This window comes from Spinacia oleracea, chromosome 5, assembly GCF_020520425.1.
Source record: "Spinacia oleracea cultivar Varoflay chromosome 5, BTI_SOV_V1, whole genome shotgun sequence".
Lineage (NCBI taxonomy): Eukaryota > Viridiplantae > Streptophyta > Magnoliopsida > Caryophyllales > Amaranthaceae > Spinacia > Spinacia oleracea.
The window spans coordinates 13,439,777-13,449,927 of record NC_079491.1 but is presented as its reverse complement, the minus strand read 5'-3'; the positions used below and the strand labels follow the sequence as shown (position 1 = coordinate 13,449,927).

General features: G+C 30.0%; 1 protein-coding gene across 1 annotated transcript; it reads left to right on the top strand.

Moving 5' to 3' along the window:
• Positions 1–479: 479 nt before the first annotated feature.
• LOC110794651 (uncharacterized) lies at positions 480–917 on the top strand. Its single transcript, XM_021999621.1, has one exon. It carries the CDS (start codon positions 480–482, stop codon positions 915–917), a length of 438 nt encoding a protein of 145 aa, XP_021855313.1.
• The last annotated feature ends 9,234 nt before the right edge of the window (positions 918–10,151 follow it).

The following is a 10,151-nucleotide window of genomic DNA, read 5'->3' as shown; positions in this document are numbered from 1 at the left end:
TCCCTAAGCAAGTTTTATATGAGATTAATAAGATCTGCAGGTCTTTTCTTTGGAGTGGCAAAGCTTACGGCACAAAACCAAGTAATATCTCTTGGGCACAGTCTTGCTGTCACAAGAAAGAGGGTGGTTTAGGCTTCAGAGATGTTGTTAAGTGGAACATTGCACTGATGGGCAAATATGTGTGGGCTGATGCTTCCAAACAGGATAATGTTTGGATTAAGTGGGTCAATGCTGTATATGTTAAAGATGGGGTTTGGTGGGATTACCAGCCTAATGCTTCAGCCAGCTGGTATTGGAGGAAAGTTTGTGAAACTAAGGAGATTTTAAAGCAATATTACTCTCAGAATGAGTTTAGTACTATTGCTCAGTACTAAGTTAAAGTGGTATATGAGAAATTAATTGAGGCTAGACCTTTGGTCACCTGGGACAGGTTAGTTTGGAATAGGCTAAATGTTCCAAGACATAGATTTATTTGCTGGATGGCTGTTCAAGCTAGGCTTCAAACCACAGCAAAGCTTGCTAGAATTGGTGTTAGTGTGTCCCCACTGTGTTTATTGTGTGGACAACAGGATGAGGATCATAATCATTTGTTCTTCTCTTGCTCCTACAGTCAGCAATGCCTTAATGATATTAGAAGCTGGATGAGTATCCCTGGTGTTTCTTCTGATCTTCAGCAGATCACAAGGGGGATTGATCATAGCAGGCATTCTCAGTTCAAGAAGCAAGTCTGGTATGCAGGCCTTGCAGCAATTGTCTATGTAGTTTGGCAGTGCAGAAATGGAAGCTTTTGGGATAAGTATGTTCCTACAGTGCAGAATTCTGTAAAGAGCATTAAGCATGCTGTGAGAGATAGAATCAAAGTTGTAATGCCTAAGAAGGTTAGTAGAAGAGATTGTACTTGGTTTTTGGCTCTGTGAGCTTGTATAGGTGTTTCTGTTTGCTTGCTTCTTGGTGGTAAGGTCCAACCTAGTTGGTTCGTGCCTCTTGAAGTTAAGCTTAGGTTGTAATTTGGTTTTTGTGCTTAATATTATCCTTACTTGCCTAGCAAAAAAAAAAATTATTGTAGGACCACTAACTAGTATATTACCCGTGCGATGCACGGTTTGTAATCTAAATATAAATTTATATGAAATTTAAACTATAGTGGTAGATAATAATCATCATAATAGAGGTCATAGATATTCTGCTAATTAAAATTAGGAAAATTTGGTAATATTTAACCAACCTTTGACCGATTTTTTTTTATTAAGCCCACCTACGACATATTTTTTAATAATCCCACATTTATTACCCAACAACTTTTATTGGGCCCAACATGTCATAAAACTGTTGTAAGCGGCATTATTTCTCTACATGGTAGTACTCTCTCTCGATATATTCAGTCATCATCATCAATTCATCACCATCTCGTTGACTTTTTCACCGATTACCGGCCACTTAAGCCCAATAAAAGTCGTCGGGTAGTAAAGGTGGGATTATTAAAAAATATGTCGTAGGTGGGATTAATAAAAGAAAATCGGCCAAAGGTTGGATTAATATTACCATAGGAAAATTTGGTAATATTAATCCAATCTTTTGCCGATTTTCTTTTATTAAGCCCACCTACGACATATTTTTTAATAATCCCACCTTTACCACCCAACGTCTTTTATTGGGCCCAACACGTCATAAACCTATTGTCGGCGGTAATATATCCCTACGTGGAAGTACTCTCTCTAGATGTATTCAGTCATCATCATCAATTCATCACCATCTCGATGATTTTTTCACCAGTTATCGGTCACTTAAGCCCAATAAAAGTCGTTGGGTAGTAAAGGTGGGATTATTAAAAAATATGTAGTAGGTGGGATTAATAAAAGAAAACCGGCCAAAGGTTGGATTAATATTACCAAATTTTCCTTTTTTATATTGAAAGGTTTGTTTTAAATTGTCAAGTTGCAAATTAATGATGGATAAATTTGGTGTTAACCTATCTGTCGTCTTATTTATTGAAAAAATAAAACAAAAAAAGGTACATGCATGGACAAACTTATATTCATCATCTCATCACCTCTATCAAAATTAAATTTATTTTTATCCACCATTCCCTTCGATAGTTACCTTAATACTCGTCCCCTCTGCCTCATTATCCGACCACTTAACACATAACCCCACCATTTACTTTATTTATCTAGAGATGACGTTGAGACGGGGCACGACCTTTACTTCGTACCCGTCTAAAAAATTTCATCCCCATACCCGCCACCACCAGTGATAGGAACGATAACCACCCCTCCCCATCCTCGTCTCGATGGGGTAAAACACAAAATCCCTCTCTGCTCCACCACCCACCCGTGTATCCCCATCCACCTCAAACCCTCCCCTAGACTCACCTATTTTTTTTCGGTAAGAGTGTTTTGAATTTTAAATCTTTTTTCTAGAGAATTCGACAATTTGGTTATCTTATTAATTAGAGTAATTGAGTAAATAAACAAAACGTTATATTACATAATGTGTAGGATAGTATCATATCCCTCCCAATTTAATCGTCACATTAAGTTTTCACGGAGTTTTATATGATAAGTAGCTTTTGGCTTATCTAATATGGAGTATATTTAAGCACAAAAGTAGTTGAAGTGAATGACAGAATAAGTGAGACCTTAAATTTTGATAGTGAGAAGAGAGATGTAATATATTAGTGAGTTCATGCCATAAAAGAAGTATGAAAATTAAATTGACTGTCGAAAAAAGAAAGTGTGACGATTAAATTGGAATAAAAGGAGTGTAAAAAAATGTTGAAATATTTATTTATAATGAATTAGATGAAGGAAAATCAAGGTAGGCAGGTCCAATCTAAAATCTATTACCGCTTCATCACCCGCGTTGGATCATACATTTTTTAACCACATCACCCACCAAACTTTCCTCCATCCCTGCTCGGCCATGAGATGAATCCGCGGGAGGGTCTCCAAAAGAACCCGCCCCGTAAACAATCTACATCCCTATATTCGGTACATAATTTACTTTATTTTTCAACTAACTTTTGAATATATTGACATAAGGTTATTACGGGGTATTAAAATTGATTGTGTTGATAAAATTATTTAAAAAGTGACATACATGGTTAGGATTTAGTGAGTGTATTCAAATCCAATAAATTCAAACTCACTCCATCTCCAAGGTGGGTAGATGATATCCTCAAACCCGCTCATCAACACAAAATCTCTATTTATTAGTCAATATTAGTCAATCATCTATGTCTATCTTCGTCGTCGGCCCAACCTAAAACCAAACTCGCCCGATCATAAAGTGTGATGCATGCATAAAATATTGCAATCCTTTACATAACATATTCAAAATATTTATGTAGTGCAAACTTATTAATAATGTAATAATTTTATTATAATACTACCATCATTTTTTGTCAGCCTCACAATTTTGACTAATTGTTTTGGTTTGAGAGGAATCTCAACATTAATTTTGATCTATTTTTTTTTAGAAAATTTTATCATAAGTTGTTTTTCTTGATCATTTCCTTAATTTCTTAATTTCTAAATTTTCATTTAAACTTATTTACTTTGCTAAATTTAAGTCTATTCCTTAAATAAATAATTACTTCTTAACAATATGATTTTGTTTGAAATTGAAATTTTATTGAATAAAATTTATAAACAACTATTTTCTTAATTAGTTTCATTCACATTCAATTACAATTAATAGTCATGGCTTAATTAAGCGCGGTTCATTGATAAATAATGCAATAAGCTTTGTTGAAAGCCTAATATCACCTAACTTTTGTTGTCGTAGACCTCAGAGAAGTATAACACTCCAAAGACTCATCACCCCAGGGTCTTGTTACACACAATGATCAAATAATACTTAGGTTCATGTATTAATTATAACTAGATTTTAGCCCGTGCGATGCACGAATTCTATTAAATTGTTATGTTTAAATAAAAATTCTATGTATATACAACTTTTATATATTAGATTAGATTAGTTTTTGATTTTGCATTGAATTTCATTTTAGATTTTTTTTATTATGAAATTGTTTGTTTTTGGATGAAATTGTATATGCGTAATATTAATAAATAATTAATAAAAAATATCTACGTGAAAGTTAATCATTTCTTTATGTGGCACTCGACTTTTTTAATTAAAATTAATTTTGAAATCTTATTTTTCATTGGCCGAAACCATTAGATTTTTCTATGTGGCGCTCTAATATTGGATTAATGTTTGATTTTAAATTGAATTTTATTTATTTTATTTTAGATTATTGTTTGATTTTGGATGAATTTTATTTTTGATTTATTTTTTAATTATTAGAGTATTTGATTTTAGATGGAGTTATATATATTAGTAATTAATTAATTAATTAAAATATCTATGTGACACCTAATTAATTATCTACGTGGCGATGGATTATTTTTTTATTAGAGTGTTTGATTTTCGATGGAGTTGTATATATTAATAATTAATTAATTAAAATATCTACGTGGCACTTGATTTTTTTAATTCAAAAAAAATTAAAAATCTTAAATTTTTAATTGTAGACTTTAGCCCGTGCGATGCACGGTTTCTATTAAATTTTTACGTTAAAATAAAACTCCTATATATATCAACTGCAATATTTATATATTAGATTAAATTGATTTTTTTTTTTGGATTGAATTTCATTTTATATTTATTTTTTAATTATTATAGTGTTTGATTTTGGATGAAATTGTATATAAAAAATATTAATAATTATTTAATAAAAATATTTACGTGGCACCTAATTATTTATCTACGTGGCATTTGACTTTTTAATTCAAAAATAATTTTAAAGTCTTATTTTTCATTGGCCGAAACCATTAGATTTCCTACGTGGCACTCTAATATTGGATTAATGTTTGATTTTTGATTGAATTTTATTTTAGATAAGGTTTTGATTTTGGATGAATTTTATTTTAGATTTATTTTTTTTAATTATTAGAGAGTTTGATTTTGGATGCAATTGTATATATTAGTAATTAATTAATTAATTTAAAAATCTACGTGGCACCTAATTAATTATCTACGTGACACTCGATTTTTTTAATTCTAAAATAAATTAGAAATCTTATTTTTCATTGGCCGAAACCATTAGTAATCCTAGGTGGCGCTCTAATAGTTCAGCAAATATGCCTCATTTATATATGTATATTAGATTAGATTAGATTAATCAAATAGTTATATTTACACTAATATAAACCTGGTCCATGCTAGCTAACTTAGCGTGGACCGGGGCAACGGAGTAATTTTTATGGGTAATAATGTAACTGTCACGTAACAGTTATTTTGTAATTTTAAATAGTAACTATACGCGTATTACAGTAACTATGTGTTTTAAAGAGTTACTATGTGTTTTGAAGAGTTTTAATGCGATGTGTGTCTAGCCCACTTTATATACGTTTTAAACTTTTTTATTTTTTAAAATTTCAGATCTACATTATGTTCATTCTCTTTCATTTTCTCTCTCTTCATTTTCTCTCTATGCTTTTCAAAATTTAGCCCAAATTTCTAGGTTTTGTTCGATTTTTTTCGTAATTATCTTATAATTATTATGATTGGATCTATTTGATGAGGAAAAATTGGAGGAAGTAGTAGATCAAGAAGGAGGTTCATCGTTGCCGAAATCGAATCGAAGAATTTGCGCTCGCCTACAAATCTTCGCAAGAATTTTTAGAGATCACATCTCGGTTTGTTGTTTTTTAAAGAATTTTAAGTCTATTTTTATTTAAAATTGAAAATATTTGTTGTTTTGAAGAAATTAATGTTTGTGTTTTACCGACGTATCGTTTTCACTTCGCGAATTCGATCAGTGACTTCATGATTTTAAATAGTAACTATATGAGTAATACAGTAACTATATGGTTTAAAGAGGTACTATGTAATTTTAATGGTTACTATATGTGTACAATAGTTACTATATTATTTTAATGGTTACTATATGTATACAACAGTTACTATATGTGTACAATAGTTATTATTTTGTTGAGTGATTCGAAATGTTTGTTGTTTTGTTGAAATTAGGGTTAGTGTTTCACATAGTTAGTATATAAATGATATAGTCACCTTTAATTTATGTTGCGAATTAGTGTTTTTAATAGTCACTGGAATGTTCGTTGTGTTTATGTTAGTAGTAGTTTTTAGAGTAACTATACTTTTTTTTAAAGTTACTATAACTTTAAAACAGTAACTATGTGTTTAAAATAGTCACTATATTTTTTAGAAAGTTATTATAAGTTTAAAACAGTAACTATGTGTTTAAGATAGTTATTATGTTATGAACATTTTATAGTGACTTTTTGATAAATAATAGTTGTTATACGATTACATTATGTACTATGTTATTTAGAGTATAAGATAGTGACTATATGATTATAATGGTTACTATATTTGTACAATAGTTACTATATTATAATAATAGTCACTATGTGTTAAGCTAGTTGTTGTGTGATTATAATGGTTACTATATGTGTACAATAGTTACTATATTATTATATTAATTACTATATGTTTGAAATAGGTACTATGTTTATTTTATCATGATGTGTTACCATATGTTTATTTTCTTCAATAGTTACTATATTATTTATATAGTTACTATATGTTTGAAATAGATATTATGTTTATTTTATCATGACTTGTTACCATATGTTTATTTTCTTTAATAGTTATTGTATGTTTTATATAGTTACTATATTTTTGAAATAGGTACTATGTTAGTTTATTATGTTATGTGCATGTTTTCATGTTATTCTATATTTTTAATGATATAGTTACTGTTATGAATAGAGTTACTATATTATTATCACATCAATTATGTCTGCAACTCTGTGACTAAATGACCATCAATAATATTTATAGGTATTATATCTTGTATTATAGTAACTATATGTTTGGTATAGTTTTTTATGTATATTATAATGTTCTTTTCATGTTCTTTGTTGTCTTCTATGTTATTAGTAATAAGAGTTACTATGTTAGGATCACAACAACTATATGATCATAACAATAACTATATCTACAACCTTACTCGTATATGACTATCATTAATATTAAGAGTTACTATATCATGTATAATAGTAACTATATATTTTTAATAGTTATTATCTTATCATTATGTTCTTTTTATCATCTTTCTTTGTACTCCATGTTATTATTAATAAAAGTGACTATATTATTTTTACAGTAACTATATGACTATAACAATAACAATAACTATATATGCAATTCTGCAAGTATTTTACCATCGTTAATTGTAAGAGTTACTATATGATGCATAATAGAAACTACACGTTTTACATAGTTACTATGTTATTTTTTCATATTTAAATGTTAAATTATTAACTTAGTTTAAATATTATTGATTCAGAAATACAAAGATGATGCACCCAGAATTGAAATCGTGCAAAGAATAAATTCTGCAAGGAAAACAAAAGCAGGAGGAGAAGAAGAAAATCCTGAGAACAATGGAAACCAAGAACGTGGTAGAGGAAGGACATGATGTGTTGGTGGAAAAAAGAGACGTGGTCCACGTGGACGTGTCGATTAGTATTTTTTAGTTCAAAAAACATTTGAGTTTAACATGGTTTATTTAATAGATGCAAAGAATTAGAATGTCGTAGCTAAAACAACTAACCAAGTAGTTAAGGTTTTCTTTATTATTGTTCAAGAGTTATAATTACTGTTACTTTTGATATAGTTACTCTTTTATATTTCAGTAATTATGTGATATATAATAGAAAAAATTATTATATGACCTCTAAACCATCTATTTCATATTGTTTATTTTTATAATATAGTAATTGTTTTACAGCTAAATTTATTTTTCTATATAATATAGTTAATCTTTGGATAGAATAATTGTTCTCATCGAAATTACTATATTATTATTATTTATTTCATAGTTACTATTCTGAAAATATAGTTACTTTACAGAACCTATAGTTTCTATAATTTACTCTTTTTGTCTGCAAGAATGAATATATAGTAGTAAATGTTTTACAGTTAAAATTACTTTTCAATATAATATAGTTACTCTTTGGATAGAATAGTTATTCTTATCATTATTATGTTAATAGTTATTATTCTGGAGATATAGTTACTTTACAGAACCTACAGTTTCTATAATTTACTCACTATTAAAATTACCTAATTACCCTGGTCCATAGTAATCTTATGGTGGAACGGGTCCATGCAAGTGGAATTGAAATAGTTATACTCAAGTTCCATCTTTTTCATCGATTTTACTTCGTTTATATCTCCCACGCCGAACATCTCGGAAAATAATTAAATTAGTTTTTCTTGAAGGGGATAATTAAATTGTACTCATGCTACCAAGTACTCGTATAAGATTTGACCTAGCTCCAACAAATTAACATATTAATTAATGAGATCTTGGCCTAGCGGTTAAGACTGAAAGATTGTAAACGATAGATCTCAGGTTCAAATCCTTCCATCTCATTTATAATTTGTATTGCCCTTGTGACTCATTTACACATAAAAAACAACCGTATAAACTAATTAAAGTCATGAAACTACAATCATCTTTCAGTATATATCATCTTTCAGTATATATCTTGGAGACATTTATTTTTATTGACCTCTATTTTGATGGTTACTTGAGTAATTTTATGGTAGCTTACGTAATTCATGTATCAATGGGGCTACGTTCTCATATATTTATATTTTTATGAGCATGTATGACTATTGAAGTTACTTTTAGGTGAAGAGGGGTTTGAAGGTTAGAATAGTTCACTTGTAGGGGGTTATGGACAGGCCCGGCCCTTACCCGGTCCAAAGTGGGACACGGAACAGGGCCCCATGTCTAAAAGGGCCACATAATTTGGAAAAACTGTCTAAAAACCCCAATAAAAAAGGAAAATAAAGATGCATTTGTTAGAACTTCGTGACAGTAATTTAAATGGGCCCCTTTTGTTTATACCATTTCTACTTAGGGTAAATTCATTGTATCCAAACTCCCAAGTACATAATACTTTTTGACTTTCTCTATGTAAAGTTACTTTTTCCAATTAATCTTTTTTTTGCCTAATTTTTTTTGCTTTTTAATTTTTGGCAAATTTGCCAAAAAGTACCTTTTATAACACAAATTTTGCGAGAAAGGACCTTATATAATTTTTTTTGTGAAAACACACCTTAAAGTATTTTTTTTTTGCGAGAAAGTACCTAAGGGGAGTTTCCGGCATTGATCGAGCTTTTCCGGCCATTGACTTGCACGTGAGCAGCACGCGTGGCTTACGTTGGCTAAAGAGACTGATTTTCCCGAGTCTTGAATTTTCGAACTTGATTTTATTTCGATTTTTTTTTCAACTTTAGGTTTTAAAGCTTAGAATTTTGGAAGAAAATTGGGTGTGATTAGCAAAATAAAGCCACACGTGCTTCTCACGTGCAAGTCAATGGCCGGAAAGCTCAGTCAATGCCGAAAATTTACTTTTGGTTGTCTTTCGCAAAAAAAAAATTACATTAAGGTGTGATTTCACCCAAAAAAATTATATAAGGTCCTTTCTCGCAAAAAAATTTACATTAAGGTGTGATTTCACAAAAAAATTATATAAGGTCCTTTCTCGCAAAATTTGTGTTATAAAAGGTCATTTTTAACAAATTTGCCTTAATTTTTTGTTTTTTTTGAAATTTCATAGGGACTAAAAATGTTTATAGCTATTTTAAGTTGGAGAACCAAAAATTAGGGGCATAACCGAGTATTTTATACACTGAAGTTGAAGGAAAATTTTTGGGCCTAATTTTTAATATTAGCACAGTGCCCCCGTATAGTTGGAGCCGGGGCTGGTTATGGAATCATGGATTCATAGTAGAGAAAACTGACCGAAACAAATATAGTAAAGGAATTACTACGTATCAAATAGCCTAACAAAGAAAAAAAAGGGAATCGGAGATATTGTTTCCTTTAGCGGCGTTTGGTTCGCAAAATGGTGTGGGGTTAGAATCAAGAATGATATCAAGGTGATATGAGTATTAAACTTGATTCTTAATACCACGTGTTTGGTTCGATTTGGGGATGAGTTTTTTCCTTTTGTTTAATACATGGAGTAAAGGTAATCAGGTATGTGATACTCCCTCCGTATTTTTTTAAGAGATACACTTGCCTTTTCCGGCCGTATTTT